This window comes from Rhamphochromis longiceps, linkage group LG4 (assembly GCF_057381845.1).
Source record: "Rhamphochromis longiceps isolate RC_006_pf linkage group LG4, R_longiceps_female_GT1.1, whole genome shotgun sequence".
Taxonomy (NCBI): domain Eukaryota; kingdom Metazoa; phylum Chordata; class Actinopteri; order Cichliformes; family Cichlidae; genus Rhamphochromis; species Rhamphochromis longiceps.
Window position 1 is genome coordinate 11,685,113 of NC_140560.1, and position 16,944 is coordinate 11,702,056.

The 16,944-nt window shown below is 42.1% G+C and overlaps 2 protein-coding genes and 1 long non-coding RNA gene across 3 annotated transcripts in view; 1 reads left to right on the forward strand and 2 right to left on the reverse strand.

Moving 5' to 3' along the window:
- The first annotated feature begins 1,774 nt into the window (after window positions 1-1,774).
- Window positions 1,775-3,463, forward strand: LOC146671111 (GTPase IMAP family member 7). Its single transcript, XM_085403295.1, has 2 exons — window positions 1,775-1,950; window positions 2,133-3,463. Exons 1-2 carry the CDS (start codon window positions 1,917-1,919, stop codon window positions 3,176-3,178), a joined length of 1,080 nt encoding a protein of 359 aa, XP_085259421.1. The 5' UTR covers window positions 1,775-1,916; the 3' UTR covers window positions 3,179-3,463.
- Window positions 3,464-3,605: 142 nt separating this feature from the next.
- On the reverse strand, window positions 3,606-6,643 carry kdelr3 (KDEL endoplasmic reticulum protein retention receptor 3). The gene is made up of 5 exons (XM_085403296.1): window positions 6,268-6,643; window positions 5,787-5,887; window positions 5,334-5,492; window positions 5,002-5,254; window positions 3,606-4,581 (listed from the first exon to the last, which is right to left on the reverse strand). Exons 1-5 carry the CDS (start codon window positions 6,356-6,358, stop codon window positions 4,538-4,540), a joined length of 648 nt encoding a protein of 215 aa, XP_085259422.1. The 5' UTR covers window positions 6,359-6,643; the 3' UTR covers window positions 3,606-4,537.
- Window positions 6,644-14,836: 8,193 nt separating this feature from the next.
- LOC146671113 (uncharacterized) overlaps window positions 14,837-16,944 on the reverse strand; it is a 29,886-nt gene continuing 27,778 nt past the window's right edge. The window contains exons 2-3 of the long non-coding RNA XR_014911405.1: window positions 15,339-15,434; window positions 14,837-14,885 (exon numbers count right to left, since the gene is read on the reverse strand). This is a non-coding gene — a long non-coding RNA (uncharacterized LOC146671113). The remainder of the gene's footprint in view (window positions 14,886-15,338; window positions 15,435-16,944) is intronic.

Below are 16,944 nucleotides of genomic sequence, written 5' to 3' on the forward strand. Positions count from 1 at the left end.
AAATGAAGTCATAGTAAGAAACAGCTGGAGGAGCATTTCGCATCTAAGAGCACCTTTGGGGGGCAGAGGTTCGAATAATTTCAGAATAATGTTCCTCAGTGTAAAACTGTGAAAACTCTGAATGTTCTCATAATAACAGCACATAAAATAGAAAGTTTCAGAGAATCTGGAGAAAAATCTGCTCAAGGGACAAGGCTGAGAATCAGTAGAAGATCTCTGTGATCTTTGGACCCTCGGGCAGCACTGCATTAGAAACAGGGATGTTTCTGTCATGGAAATCACTGCATGAGCTCAGAGACGTGTCCAGAAGTCTGAAGTTCACAGAAGTCTGTGAACATAGTTCATCATGGCATCCACTAATGCAGGTTACTTTATTAAAAGAAGAAGCCATATGTGAACATGATTCAGAAACACTGTCTTCTTGGGGCCAAAGATCTAAAACAGACTGAGGCAAAGTGAAAAAAACTGTTCTGCAGTCAGAAAAAACAAAATTAAATTTTTTTTGGTGAACATGGACTACCACATCTGGACTGAAAAGAAAGGACCATCCTACTTGTCATCAGCACTCAGTTCAAAGCCTGCATCTCTGATTGTATCATGGTACATCAGCTTGCACATCTGTAAAAGCACCATATGGTCCCATCCAGATGACATGTTTTGTTGGGAAGGCCTTGCATATGGACAATCCTAAACTACATACTGCATCTATTATAACATCTTTGTAAAAGAAGACTCGGGCGCTGAACATGCTGATGAAACAAAACATATGACAAAGAAGACCCAGGACTGTAGAACAGCTAGAATCACATATCAGACAAAAAGGGGGAAACAGCTGGTCTCCTCACTTTCCAGATGTTTACAGACTAGTGCTGAAATGCTACACGATAAGGAACATGGCCCTGTCCCAATTTTTTTGAGACATGTTGCTGCCACCAAACTCAAAATGAGCTAATATTTTTCTTAATATGGTTAATTCTCCCAGTTTTAACATTTTTCTTTAATGTTTCTATTATTAATAAAAATGTTTGGAGTCTGCCAAAAGTGTGACTTTGGTCTGGAGACTGGTGAGGATAACTTAAAACACCATTAGCCCTGAACTGAAGAACTAAAGGCTTTTTGTTAGTTTCGTTACGTTAGGATATTCTAATAATTGTTAATAGACGGAAATAGTATTTCTGTCTTTTTGGTGAAATTGACGTTGATGCGTTCATTATGTGAGGATTCACTGCCATCTAGTGGTCACAGTTTGAAACAACAGCGGGCGACCGTGGCTCAGGGGGTTGGGAAGCGTATCTGTAACCGGAAGGTCGCCGGTTCGATCCCTGGGCTCTCTGTCCTGGTCGTTGTGTCCTTAGGCAAGACACTTTACCCTACTTGCCTACTGGTGCTGGCCAGAGGGGCCGATGGCGCGAAATGGCAGCCTCGCTTCTGTCAGTCTGCCCCAGGGCAGCTGTGGCTACAACCGTAGCTTGCCTCCACCAGTGTATGAATGCGAGAGTGAATGAATAGTGGCATTGTAAAGCGCTTTGGGTGCCTTGAAAAGCGCTATATAAATCCAATCCATTATTATTATTAAATTTGTATCAAAAGATCGAATTATTATTTCTCACTCGTGTTGGCCATTGTATTGTCACAGAGCTCCGTTAATAACACTTTTCTGCAGTTTTCACTGCAAGCTAACACGTATCCCTCGTGTTATCATTTTTTGTGGGTTTGGTTACACTGTGCGTCAGGGTGGCAGTGCAAGCAGCGCCTCTCTGCTCCACCACAGATTGCAGCTGCATTGAAGCACTCTGCGGTCAAATGATCTAGAAACACGAGCGTATCTCAGAAACAGCCAGTCTCTGTCTCTCTCCAGGATTTCAGCTATTTTTAAAAAAACATTTTGAAGGCTTCACTACAGTTTCTCCATCAGAATGTCGTCATCTGAAAGTGCTGCGTCACATGAAGGTATGCCCATTACACTTGTGTTGCATTACTTTGGATTAGCAAGCTGTGAACGATCAAATCACTTACCCTTTGAAATGTAAATGTGCCTACATGATTTAATATTATATATGTTGCCTGGATGTACATGCATTATATTAATGTCAAAGGTAATTATGACACACACATGACTCTCTGTTTGGCAGTCAGTGAAGCATCAGCCCCCACATCAGAGGCTGAATCTCTGAGGATCGTTCTGCTGGGCCGGACCGGGACAGGCAGAAGCTCCTCTGGCAACACCATCCTGGGAAGGTCTGCGTTCCTGGTGGACGTGTCCCCCTGTTCTGTAACCGCACGATGCAAGAAACAGAGCGGGATAGTGGGAAGGCGGAGTATCTCCGTCATTGACACTCCCGGGCTCTTCCACACACACCTGTCTTCTCAGGAGGTTATGGCAGAGGTGGGACAGTGTGTTGGTTTCTCTTCTCCGGGACCCCACGCCTTCTTGGTGACACTGCAGCTCGGCAGGTTCACCCATGAGGAGAGGGAGGCCTTTGAGTGGATCAAAGCTAGATTAGGGCCTGGAGTAATGAGGTTTACGATGGTGCTGTTCACCTGTGGTGACCAGCTGAAGGGGAAACGCATCGAGGACTTTCTAGAGGAGAGCCAGGAGCTGTCTGAGTTTGTCAGCAGCTGCTATGGAGGATATCACGTCTTTGATAACAGCAGGCAGGAGGAAACAGATGAATGTTCACATCAAGTCATGCAACTTTTGGAGAAGGTGGACCAAATTGTGGCTAAGAATGGAGGCGGTTGCTACAGCGATGAGATGCTGAAGGAGGCTGAAGGTGCCATAAGGGAGGCACATGAGAGGATTCTGGGTGAAGCTGGGCACGTGGTGGAGTCTATTCAGACAGAGGCTGAGGTCACAGAGGGGCGGCTGCCAAGATTGGAAAAGAAGTGGGAGGATGAGGAGAGGAGAAGGGAGGAAGAGGAGGCCCGGAAGAGAGCGGAGAGGCTTTTCTGGTGCGAGCTGGTGACCGCCCTGGGGAAAGGTGCTGCGGAGGGGGCAGGGATCATGGGAAAGGACAAGGGGAAAGGGAAAGCTGTGAAGAAGGCGAAGGTGGTGGAGAAAGTGGCAGCTCTGGCTGCGTCTCCGCTCTCTGTCAGGTCGGCTGCGAAAGCAGTGGGAGGGGCCGTGAGAGAAGGAAGCAAGGTGCTATACAAACACAGAAAAACTTTACTGCGCTGAAAGGTAAATCAAAGAGACAGGACACAACGAAACCCACGTGGTGAGGACAAGTCACTTGATGTAAGGCCAGATGGACTTCTTTGGGTTTTGAAGACGTTTCGCTTCTCATCCAAGATGTTTCTCTAGAGAAGGGGTCAAATCCCTACCAGTGGTTTATAGCCCGAGACCATCCACCAGGTGCTCTAGGGATGAAAAAGCCTCCTGGATGAGAGGCGAAGCATCTTCAAAGACCTAAAAAAGCCAAGCTGCCATTTTCTCAAGCTCCACCATGACCTGGATGAATGAGAACCTACAGATGCATCACTTAACTATGATTGTGTTTCCATTGTTCAACACCACAAGCGCACCACACACGCACTCTTAGACTATACTGTGAAATACGAACTCACAGCACAATAAAGTCACAAAAAAAAAAAAGTCCAGTTCATCTTATTATGACTTCACACATTTGTATTTGTCAAAAATAGGTTAGTTCGCTACACAGATACAATACATTAAAAAACAATTTTCCCATCATTTCCACCCCCGACACAATGGCGTGATTTGGTTAAGGTAACAACACAGGAAGATTTAAAAATAAGAAGAACTGTTTAAAACATTGCAGCAGTTACCTTATCCGTCTTTGGCTTCATATAACAAGTGACAACATATTTTAGCCCTTTATTCTCTTCTGTACAAATGCACTGACACACAAAAGATGACGAAGGGATTCATCAGTTTGCAGCTGGCAGTGAGGAAAGGAAATGGTTTGCATACAACGCAGTGACCTATTCAGGGAGTGTCTAACAGCACAGAGTGAAAAAGGACAACACGCCGTAAAAAGATCGGGGAGCACAAATGTACAAACACTACCATATTTTTAAAGACTATGTGAAATGTGAAGGATTTATACTGAAAGAGAACTACGTGTAGTCCACCTGAGTGCTGTACAAAAAACATTGCAGCTACATTTTTGTGCTCAAAATACTGTTGATTGTTCAGGATGTAAATGTAAGCACCTCCAGAGTCACAGTCACCCTCAGCTTCCAAAGAAAAACAAAAAACAAAAAACCCACAAGCGTGCACAAATACTGTTTCTGTACTGCTGTTGCTCACTTGCCTGGTGCATATTAGGGACACACTTCCAGTGTCGCACCTGCATCTTATGGACTAATAAAACAACCATGTAAACTCCTGCAAATGTACAGACTTAAACCCAAAGAACCGATCAGACAAAAAAAGAAGAAAGAAAAAAATGGTCTAAACTACAATCACAGACCAGTTATATCATTAAGTACAAATACAGCTGAAGGATCTACTCTCAGATGCCGATACGTGGCAGGCACAGAAGGGTGGAGGGCTGTGGTGGAGGGGTCCGTTTTAAACCGGCATCGGCAGGGTCATCTTTCCTCTTCCCCGAAGCACTGAAGGAAGACGGACGAGAAAGAAAAAAGTGAGAACACAGCGAGGGTGAGGGAGTGTTTTTTAGCTTCCCCCACTCCTTTGTTTAGCAGGTGAGCAAACACTTTAGAGCAACCTACAGCAGCTGGCATTAAGGATACATATCCTCCCTCGACAGGTAAACAATCTGAGCAGAAGCTCTCTTTCAGTCACAGAGCATAGCTGTGTGCTAGATTTCATTGCAAATTACTTCTGCATGCTGTTTTATATCATCAGAACAGAAAGTGCAGTAAAACAGGCAAGGCCGATAACCCTAATAATAACGCTGCAAATATCGGATGATTACTCAAACATAATTCTGGCGTGGCATCCTGCCAACGTAAATGGATCACACCTAGACTCGGCCCTGTAGCGTAGCAGCGAATGATCGTGTTCTTACTCACCTTTTGTGACGTAGAGGTAGAAGAAATCGCAGTAGAAGATGGTCTGCACGACGCCGGACACCACCGCGATCTGGTCGAAGAAGCCCTCTGTGTGATAGCGCCACACCCAGTTGGCGATGTAGAGGGCTCTGTAGAGGCCGAGGAAGAACAGGTAGTGGGTGGTGATGGACTCCGCCTCGCCGGTCTTGGTGATCATGAAGAGCTGTGGCATTATGGCCACTGCTTCCAGAAAGATGGAGAAGGTCCACAGGATCTGGAGGCAAAGGGGTGCGTGTTAATTTTAAAGCTGTTTTTAATTGAGGGAGCTCTACATTTCTGACAGACACCTTTACCTCCATTGGGGTGAAAGCATAGTTCTCCAGGAAGGACAGCCCGGTGACTGGGACCAGCAGGAACTCCACGCGGAAAGTGTCGTTCTCAGAGTCGTACGTGTTCCTGAAGCGCATGTAGATCAAGTACACCGTAGCATAGGACAAAGCCAGGAACACCACCTGAGGGCGGAGCCAAACACTGATCAGGAAAAGTGAACTTAATTGAAGACACTGTGAAACACTACAAGATGCTTTTGCTTATTTTGCTAACATCCCTGCTTTGTGTTTATTATCTATATCTATATATATATATGTGTGTGTGTGTGTGTGTGTGTGTGTGTGTTAGTGAACACACAGAGATCACAGCTGGTACAAGAAATGAATGACTCTAACTTATGGCGGTCATTCAGCTCAAAGGTAATCTGACAGGGAAATGTGTGTGTGACTGTGTGTGGGTGTGACCTACAAACTTACCTTCATGACCGTGTTGTAAGCAGAAATGTAGACCGTGAACAGGTCGAGATACCTGGTGGTGAAGACAATCGCAAACAGCACCTGAGACTTCCCAGAGATGCCTGTAATGGAAATAAAATGAGAGAAATTAAAAGTGAGAGGATGAAACAGAGAAGTTAAACGTTTCCTTTTTTTTCTTCTTTCTTCTGCAACTCAGCTGTGCAGCTCTCTCACTTTAAACAAAGCTGTATGATTGGTCGAGCAGGCTGCTCTTAACTTTGTTATCATTGCCACGTAGCTTCCACTGGCGCAGGACAATCAGCGCCATGCAAATGCCATCCTTAATGCACACAGCAGATAAGAGAAGTTTCATTGTGTCACAGCTGTTTTTGTGCACCACAGCCACACGCATACATCTTTAGCGCGGATGAAAAATCATAACAGCCCAAATGCACTGATATGATCGCACAGCACCCACACTGTGTTGCTAGTGTCAACCTACCAGCACACGACTTGGACCTCCATATCTTCAGCAACAGGATGATGATAGCCACCAAGTGTGACACGTCACCCGCCAGACGGAAGATATTCATGGTGTTTATGCTCCAGCAAAAAACCTTAATGCAACTCCTCACGGGCCTTGCACGTCCTCAGGAGGCAGTCGCTGCTCATAAAACGCCAAAGGGGTGCTGTGCTGGCGTGGGCAGAGAGGCGACAAGCTGCGCGGTCACGGTCGGACGGCTCACTCTCTGTGCGCGTGACGCTAGACACAGACTCCGTGGATTCCGCTTACAGATCCGTGTGTGCCGTGGACAGACAGGAAAACCGCTTCCGAGGAGGTGACGTGGCTGATAGCTCAGCTCTTCGCCGTCATAGATTCATTACAGAGCTAAATATATCTGTTTCCGGCTTACGACTTTCAAAGTAAAACCTTGTGCTGGTTAAAGCGCATGCTCGTTGAGAGTTTAGCCCAATGACTGTAGAAAACACTCTTTAGTACATTTACTGATTTTTTTTCTTTTCAATACTAAGTTCAACACACTGACTTCTGACTTCTGGGTGATTATTAGCTCTTTCACTATCCATAACTATTTTTATTTTGAAGGTTGTTCCCGGTAATGACCGACTTTCTATGGCGAACTTGATGGAAGACATCCTGCAATGCACTGATTTCACAGCAGATGGCGACAAACTACTTATCTACCTATCTATATGGTGTTTCGTTATTGGAAATGGTCCCTCGAGAGCAGGAGTGTCAGACACTGGTGCCCAGCTTTGGAAAATGTGAAGGAGGGCAAATTTGGGACTTACTGTCTGTTATTAACTGTTACAGCTTTTCCTACAGAATAACCTCCTTCATGGTCATTCATACTAAAACACAGTAATTAATTAAGTAATACATAAACAATTATATGAAAAAGTACAGTTTTTTTTTTCATTATCTACTGTACAACTTTCCGGAGATTTGTTTTTTGTTTTTTGTTCTTTTGGGCAGTGAGTTCGGCAGCATTTCTTTATCGCTGGGAAAAACTGAGATGCATTGTTAAAATTTATTTCTTATATTAGGATATCTCATGGATTGGTTAAACTTATTTACACTTGCAGGAAAGGGAGTTTCGCTGATCTGGCCCACTTAAGATCAAACAGGGCTGTATGTAGCCCATTGTAAAATCATTCTGATATTCCTGCTCTAAAGCATAGGTGGGGAATTAAAATTACCAGATGAGAAACTGGCACTGTTGTGGAGGGCTGCTCCAACAAACTAAACTCAGTTTAGTTGCTCAGGACTAATTTTGTCTCTTTATAAAGTGCTGCTGGTAAGAATAGATGCTCCAATTAGGCCATAATTGTGTTTCCTTGGGGAAAATTAATGAGCCACGCCTTCTCTATAGGATAATTAAATGTATTTAATGGTGTTATTTAAAATGGTTTTCCTTTTAATTTGTTTGAATGAATCTCCTGGTTGTCTGAAATGTGTTTTCCAAACAAACTGCATTATTTTGCTTGTTGTCTTTTATTAACTTCACCAGTGGATCTATAATAATAAATCATATGACTTACCCATTTAAAAGCTAGTGTACAAATACATGCATTGGACAGATGGATTCACATTAGACAATATTTATTACATATTCTGAGAAGTTTATGGTCAACTCCATGATTCCAGGGCACCCAGATGCTATGAATGAAAAACAAGCCCATATGAACATCCCTCTATCACCACCACCACCACCACCACTACCACGGTGTTTGATGGTTTGAGGGGGTCTGTGCTGATATTAATTAAACATGGTGCTGTTCATTGTGGGAAAACATCTCCAATTCGGTGTTGTCTGTCCTAAAGACATTGTTCTAAAAGTCTCATGGCTTATTTAAATGTTGCTGTGCAAACCTGAGCTGTACTGACATGTTCTTTTTAGTGAGAAGAAGCTTTCTCCTTGCAGCAAGTTTTTTAGTGTTTTGCATCGTGATGAACTTTAACATTTAACATGCTAACTGAGGGCTGTGGAGTTTGTGGTGCTCGTGGGTTTCTGCAGCATCTCTGAACCTTGTATTGTCTGACTTTGTGTTGAATGTCCACTCCTGCAAAGATAGTTGCATAGTTGCAAGTTAACACACCTGAATGCTCAGCAAACTCCCAAAACCTCTGCTTTTGTAGAGGTACTCCCACTTTTGGATGATCAGTGAATCAAGTGGATTTGATTAGCACCTCCTGGCTGCTGCTTAACCTCTTAATTCCTATAGAAGCAGCAAGTGTACACTTAGTTTTTCACCTACTTTTTTTCACCTAGTCCTGTGAAAGCTTTTGTTTTCACATGACTGTACCACTGATATCACAAAAACCCCATAAAAGCTTTCAATAAAACTCAAGATGAAAAAAAAAAGATTACTAAAGTATTATATGATATTTTTTAACAATAAAAAAATGAGTGAGCAAATGTACCCTGCAAAAAATAGCTCTGATTCCCACTTCTGTTTCACAGTTGGCAAGAAATAATTTGGAAACATGAAAAATGTATTTTTCGGTCTTCTAGAGTTGCACTGTGTTTTTCTCTTTGTGTTTTCTAAAGAAATTCAGATACAAAAGAAAAAGGCTAATGCCTCATAACTAAATGTCAGCTCAGTTTGGCACACAATGGAACACAAAACAAATAATTACCAACTTATGAAACACTGAAATGTGTAAAGCACTTCAGGGCTGTTTAAGTCTGTGCCAACGGTGTTCATCCTTTTGCAGATGAGGAGTCTGTCTGCTTCAGAACTGTATATGTCTCATGAACATGAAGTGAAGATGAGTGGGCAGCTTTGACACCGGGCTTTAGGCTGTTCACCAAGAAGCAATGTTTGTGCTTTCTTTTTATTTGGCTAAAGAACCGGACTAGATTGTAAAGTGACCTGAAACATTTTACTCTTACTTATCAGTGTTTTAAAATATTCTCCACCCTCTTTGTGTGTTCACTGCTTTCTGACAGTTCCTCACCCTGGCCCCCTTTCCTCCTAATTCTGAGGAAAGCTGTATCACTGAATCACTGACACACTGTTTCTCACCATCCCGCGTTTCTGATCCCACATGATCCCACAAAATCTCCACCTCCTCCCTCTGACCGTAACCTACAAACTGAAGCCGAATTCTGGCCTTGCGTACATCACGCTACCCAACATCCTCCTCTCATTTTCATGTGATATAGACCTCCTAGATTACTCAGGAAATGCTTCCAGCCTACTTAGAGTACATCAGTGGTGGTGCAGAGAAATGAGGGGGCGACGGACACCAACGAAAAGTACATAGCTTCTTTATATACCCCAGAAGCATCCAGCACAGAGGCACTGGTTGTTTTTTCTGATTTGGTTATCCTCAAGCAGAGGCACGCACATATTTAAAAATCTGAAACACGAGAAAGCAAAAGTTCTCAATGAGCAAATTAAAGGAGAAATGGAAGAAAACTTAATGTATGCTATATTAGTCCATTAGTTCCAGTCTTATAAACACATTGATGAATGTTCATCGGCTGAATGATAGAAGCAAATGTACCACAAAGGACATCCCCTGGACAGAGCTGACCCATACTCCCATAACAAGTGTGTGCTGAGCAAAAGGTTATGGGAACTAATCTGACACCCAGGCCCGATTAATAGCTATTTATACATACACACAGCCTGGTCTGCCCCAGAGAGTCTGTCTGCCTGGTCATCTTCTGCTGGACGGTGTGAATGTCGGATCATCCTGTCTGCAAGCCTCTGTCTCCTCTCTTTCTCTCGCCACACATAGCTACTGCACTAGAACTGCATCCAGTTCAAAACCATCAATGCTCCATGACAATGGCTCCTGTCAGCTTGTTTTTATTTGAAATATGGGCGAAAAAAATATTTATAGCAGTGTATTTCTACCTTATAAGGATCAGACCAACTGGATGGTTTAAAGTTGAGTTGTTAAACATGCGGGTAGTGGACTAGAACTGGCCCTCCAAAGGCTAGAGATTTTACAGAGAGATTTTAATGTCTTAAATGTTTAAATATTTGTTTGTTTTTTAAGTTTACTACATAGACAGGTCTTTCAAAGTTCTTCTTCGGACACTGGTTTTCACTCAACCTCCAGCTCGTGTATCTGACAATTTAGAGATATGCTTTTTTGTTTGTTAAATCGTAAAATAGCTCCCAACTCAAGAGATGAACCCATGTTGTGTCTACACATAACAGACAACTTAGCAAATACCCTATAAACCAATAAATAACCTTTAAATTGTAGGCACTTAAACAAGCAATATCCTGTCACAAAATACAGCTAAATTTATTAGCACTGCCATTAATTGGTAGTGGCTTTATATTTCAACATGACATTGATCTCTAACAGACTGCCAATGCAGTAAAAACACACATGGATAAAAAAAACAACACAAACTTGAACACCATCAGTCATGGATTGGCCTCCCCAGAGCCCGGACTTCAAAATTATTGATGAAGTGTGTGATCATGTAGTGATAAAAAAAAAATGCAGCCAACATCCAAAGAATAGAATTGAAGGTCCTTCAAGTAACCCGGAGAACTATTCCTGAAGACTTCTTAAAGAAATGACACGAAAGCTGCCTAAGAGAGTTCAGACTGTGTTGGCTAATAAAGGTGGTCACACCAAATATTGACTTTTAAGCTTGTTAAATTTGTGCAAACTCTGTTTTGCCTGCAGCTATTTCCCAAAATATATATAAAAAAGAGATTTGGCTCAAGAGTTTTGTACAGTACTGCACACGGAAAGTTAAAAAAAAACAGCTAAGATAAACAGCTGTTTGTCACTTGTGCTGTACATAGTGAGCTTACCAAATGTGAATGCTTACTTGTGTTCCTTTACATTAAAAGAAAGGTAGGTCATTATGCATCAGTTAACTGGTCTGGCCCCCTTAAATTAACCAAACTGGAGCATACTGTATAAAGTTAGATTGACACCCCTTGTTTAAACCATTCTACTTTGTTTATTTGTGGTTTAGATTTATATTGTGTATATTAGCATTTCAGTACATTATACTTAAAGGAACAGACCTACACAGTGGTCTAATTCAAACTAATTATGAATGTTAATGTGTGCCTGCCATTTAATGCTAATGCATTCAAGTTTCTTGGTGCTTTTTCCTGCTCTTGTGTGGCAATAATCCTTTGGTGAAGCTTTTGTGTACTTTATGTGTATTGGACTTTCTTTTTTCCTGTTTTTTTTGTTGTTGTTTTAGTCTTTGCCCTCTTAGACTGGCCTTTGAAATGTTTCATTGCTTTCGCTGTGTCTATTAACTTTAGAAACCTTGACTCCAGCTTCTGTTTATCTCTATGTCGCTGCTCCTAATAGCAACATGTCTCCGTCCTCCTCCTTGTTTCTCATCTGAGCAAATGCAACACCCACATCTGTATTCAAAGGAGGAGATTTTGAAATGAAGCACCCCTCCACTGACTCCTGCTCTATAATTTAGGTAGAAGAGGAGGAGAGCAAGACTTAGAGAAAAGCACGGAGGAGTGAGGGGCCTAAAGAGGAGCTAAGGGTGAAGGTGGACTGGGAGGAAGAAGGTTTCCATAGAAACAGCTTTGCTCAGTTTAATATCTGATATAGTGATGCGGATTCTGCATGAAGGCAGCTAAACTAGCAAACGTCTCCTGAGATTTTTCTTTTAAATCGTGCAAACAGACAAAAGAAGGTCTGAAAAGTACATTGAAACTGTTGAGGGGAGTTTGAGGTCTGCTGCTTCCCTCAGACTGAAACTATATTAGTTTCCATTTTCATTTTTGGAAACTCCACTCTGCTGTGTTTCAGGAAATATATTCTGTTTACTCCTCTATAATTATTCCTGAAGGGGTGCAGAGGCTCTGCAGCAACAGTGGTTTTACAGGTGTAGTCACAAACAGAAGTATCCCAAAGTATCCTGTAGTTGTCTGTAATTTCATGACAGTCGGTTCAATATTAGGACTTTCAACTCAAAAACATAAATAGCCTATTATCATGGTAGAGAAAAGGAAGAATGTAATGTTGTACAGACATTTATGGTGTCCAGTCAGTGAATCATAATGACTGTAATTCATCATGATTCACTGTTTCGAAATCATGAATGTCTGAAGAAAATTAGGAGTCACTCTGCTGAGTAGACATTGAGAATTTCACTGAGAAGCAGAAAAAAACAAAACAACTGAAGTTCTGGTTATAAAAAGTCATAACATTTCAGTAAGGCAAGTCGGATTTATTTTTGGAGGATCATTAATATTTGTACAAATGTGAATAGAAATGTGATTTTAAATTGTTCCTGTCTGGACCACAGTGGTAGGCCAACAAAGTGACCATGCTGTTAAGGGAAATGGGAACCAAGAAGAGGCCGCTAGGAAAGCTGCAACTACCAAGTACCTGAAGAGGATCAGGCAAGTCCTGAGGAGTCAGTTGAATGGAAAGAACAAGATCCGGGCCATCAACACCTAAGCTCTGCCCGTGATCAGTTACCCTGCAGGGATAATAAGTTGGCTAAAGGAGGAGATAGAAGCCACTATCTCTATCAGCAGGCAAGGAAGCTCCTGACCATGCATGGATGGTTTATAGTCCAGGACCCTGAGGCTGTGCACTAAGCAGAAGGAAGGAGGCCAGAGTGCTAGAACCACAGTCCAGGATGAGACATCGAACATCAGGAAGATGGCCACGACTGACTGTGTGCGCAGTGAATACTTCAAGCTGCAGAAACCCAAGAAAAAGGAGGAAGAGGAGGAACCATCATGGAAGGACAGAGCCCTGCATGGTAAGTATCACCGGCAGATAGAGGAGGTGGCTGACATCCAGAAATCCAACCAGTGGCTGGACAAAGCTGGGCTTAAAGACAGCACAGAGGCACTGATCATGGAAGCACAGGCACAAGCTCTGAGCATCTATCACACCAGGCAAGACCCCAGGTGCAGGCTGTGTAAAGATGCCCCTGAGACAACCCAGCACATAAAGCAGGGTGCAAGATGCTAGCAGGCAGGGCATACATGGAAGTCCCGAGGTCAAAATGGGAGACGCCCCCAAGGGTGGACATGCAGACAGACAAAATGGTGATAGCTAACCGATCGGACATAGTGGTGGTAGACAAACAGAGGAAGTTGGCTGTAGTGATAAATGTGGCGATACTGAATGACAGCAACATCAGGAAGAGGGAACACAAGAAGTTGGAGAAGTACCAAGGACTCAGAGAAGAGTTTAAGAAGATGTCAAGGGTAAATGTAACAGTGGCCCCAGTGGTAATCGGAGCACTCAGGGCAGTGACCCCCAAGCAGCGCGAGTGGCTCCAGCAGATCCCAGGAACAACACCCAAGATTTCTTTCCAGAAGAGTGCAGTCCTAGGAACAGCTAAGATACTGCGATTATTAGTAATGAGTTAATGCAGTCGTTTTGTTAAACCCTTTGAATTAAAGCTGAAAGTCTGCGTTGACTATTTGATCTGCAATCACTGTGATAGTGTACAGAGGCAAAGCTACAAAATGTATAGACGTATCTGTATTAACTCGCTGATCATTGTTACTTTGAAATAATAGTCCAATAGTGAACACACCATATGCTCAGTCATACTGCATCATTAAGTTGGAAGTTCAGGAATATCAAATTAAAGATTTGCAGTAAAATATGATTATTATTATAATTATGATTTAAAAATGAGAATTTTCAATATATTACTGAGATTAATCACACATTCTGCTCAGATTCAGGTCAAACAACACTTTCAGCACTTAGGTAACAAATTTGCACTCCTTCTGGAATGACCACAGTATGTGAGAGGAAGCCTGCTGCTTTATCACAGTTAAAGTTAAACTAAACACAGGGACATGGACAAAGTTTCAAAGCTTAAATCCAGCGCTCTCTGCCTTTCGTAGCTCACTGTTGTTATAACCTTTGTCAGGTGTTAACAACAAGCTGGAAAACATCTCTAGCACAGCTGTTCGGGAGTAAATGGAAAGCATTTACCGTCAAAGTGCAATTTGCGGCAACAGCCCTGTAATCATCAGGGTGATGCACAGTTTTAAACTGTGTTGGCAACTTGCTTAATCTCCAAGACCCCATATTTTTGTCTCCCACCTGTTGCCATTTTTGTTCCTTGAATAGACTTACTTCAGAAATCATGACTCAAATGAGTTCCTGCTTGCTTACATGGGCACATCAGGCATTACTCAACACCTACACAAGCTGAGAGCACACCAAGTGGATATCCATTTAGTGTCATTTCCTCTCCTTCCTCTCTTACTTTCTTTTGCTTTTTTTCTCCTCTCCTCTCCTCTCCTCTCCTCTCCTCTCCTCTCCTCTCCTCTCCTCTCCTCTCCTCTCCTCTCCTCTCCATCCACCTCCCCCTCCCTCCCCCCATGCACAGCAGAGGGGAGATTGACACAGCGTTTTCAGGCTGTGGCGTATGAGTACAGTAGCAGAGGAGGGTGCGCACAGACAGGATTACCATCAGCGAAGGAGGCAGCGGAGGACAGCAAAGGATTGAAGGAGAGACACGGCGGGGATGAAACGATGAATAAGCGATGAAGGAGTAACTAGAGGAAACTATTCAAAGAAAGGAAGAATTAAAGAAGTTGTCACACACCTTATGAACTTAAGGACGTTGGAGCTTTGCCCCGCAGAGTGAGAGCGAACTAAAAGTACAAGCAAAAGAAAGGAAACAACTGATCATTTGCAAGGTGAGAGTAACTCCTGCTCAAATGCCAATATTTAAGTATCAGAAAGATTTGCTGAAAAACAGTTTGATAAACCGAACTTTGAATACATTTATGTGATAACTTTGCTTGTATTTTAGAACTTTGGTAGCCTCTGATGACAGACATGAAGAGCAGCTTTTAGTTTTGCATGCGGACAGCGCACTGTTTCGCAGAGATCAACCCAGAATAAGCACTGCGTCAGACGTACTCAAAGCTCGGGCATCATGGAAACTGCTGTGTAGGGTTAGGTCACACTAGTCATTCAAACACTGCAAATCTCTACAACCCTGGCGAAGCTTAAATGCATCACATGAAGACATATCAAGAATCATCAGGTATAAATATGCCCGAAGACAGTGATGCTGTCCACCTGTTGATCTTCTTACGCACCTGTCTTATGTTTTTATGCAATCTCATCAGAAGGGAATCATTGTTTCTGGAGCCTTCAGAAAAAGGAGAGGAACAGCCTCATTGTATCTTCCACATCTGCAGAGTAAAGTGAAGGAAAAGGGAACAAATTATCCACTGATGGCTCCACAAAGATGGAAGAAGTTGAAGGGATCCTCTGACACAATCTTCATAATGATGCAAACACATTTTCTTTTGCAGAAAATGCTAAACATGTGGACAACAGTGTGCAGGAACTTTAATATAAAATAAAACTTCTTAGTTTGTATGAAGGACAAATTGATTAATTATCCTCGATTACATCACTGTGACCTAGTCTCGTCAGGCTAATAAACGCTGGTAATCCTTTAGGTCAGTTAAATTGAATAAACTGTAGTGAGACATTTTATTCCAAAAAAACTGATTACATTGTTCAGAGACATGACTGAGATATCAGACAACTAACTTTAAACGGTCAATAGACTTGAGCTGCTGCAGATGAGCAGTCGCCATAGTGACCTTTCTCTATCTGCTCATGAGAATAAAGAGAAGTTAGGTGGGATCAAGGTAAATGTGACCTGTGACTAAGTGTCATTGCTGCTTTTAAAACTTTGTCATCACTTTCAACCCGATGTGTTGCAAAATGATCATGTGGTCAGTTTGTATAACCGGCCTGAATCGTGAACCAGAAAATACAATATGTTATGCAAAAATTAAAATAGGACAAAATAGGAAAAAAAACCCAAACAAATCTGAATTGAAGCCAAGATGGAGGATGTCTGGGATGTGAAGATAGCGTGGGAATAATTCTCTTCATGGCTACTGCTGATGCTTTGTAGGTACTGAGGTGAAACCAGGGTATGTATTGATTAGCTTTCACAGAAGAAAGAGAAGCAAAGAGAAGTGGGATGACTAACTAAAAACAGTCTTTTTGATAAGATTATCAAAGTTATTGATCAAAACCTGAATAATCAAATTCCACGACAGTGAAAATAAATGATAGTTTAAGGCAACAATTGAAAAATAGTTCCTGTATATACAGTTTGAAGGTTAGCTTGTTGTATTTGAGTAGTTTTCAGTTTACTTCTAATTTTGTCTTCATGCAGAAAACATTTATATGCAATGTCATTTGCATTTGTTCACAAAGTCTTTTAAGGACACTGAAGCCACTTTCCTGTTTTCAACAATCAACGCATGATGACCAGCGATCAAGATCCTTGTGCATGATGACTGCTTCATCTGAGGCTGTATCTGATATAAAGCATGTCTGACATCTGATATAAAGCTCTGGCATTCGCACTGAAAATATTACTTTTCTTAGTGGCTGACAATGTCGTTTATCTCATCAGGGGCCATTATCAAAAGCTTTCGGGGAAATGAACACTTGAGCATCCTAATTTCCTTCTTATCACCCAGCTCACTTACCTCTTTTTTTAATCTTTGCTGAGTCTAATAGCCAGAAAGTCCCCAAGTTGCGAAGCAACATGTTTGCATTTGCATGTGCAAAATGTGCTATATACAAACATATATACAAACAATATATTCATAATTACAGCAGGGTTCCAACCAAAAATTACTTCAATATGAATGAGTCAGATAATGACACCCT

Excerpts from the sequence above, each read along its gene's own strand:
- kdelr3 (XM_085403296.1), bottom strand. The coding sequence starts at position 6,358 with ATGAATATCTTCCGTCTGGCGGGTGACGTGTCACACTTGGTGGCTATC. Across the intron at positions 5,493-5,786 it reads CTTACAACACGGTCATGAAG|GTGGTGTTCCTGGCTTTGTC; the intron begins GTAAGTTTGTAG and ends CTCCGCCCTCAG. Across the intron at positions 4,582-5,001 it reads CTACCTCTACGTCACAAAAG|TGCTTCGGGGAAGAGGAAAG; the intron begins GTGAGTAAGAAC and ends GTCTTCCTTCAG.
- LOC146671111 (XM_085403295.1), top strand. The coding sequence starts at position 1,917 with ATGTCGTCATCTGAAAGTGCTGCGTCACATGAAG. Across the intron at positions 1,951-2,132 it reads AAGTGCTGCGTCACATGAAG|TCAGTGAAGCATCAGCCCCC; the intron begins GTATGCCCATTA and ends TCTGTTTGGCAG.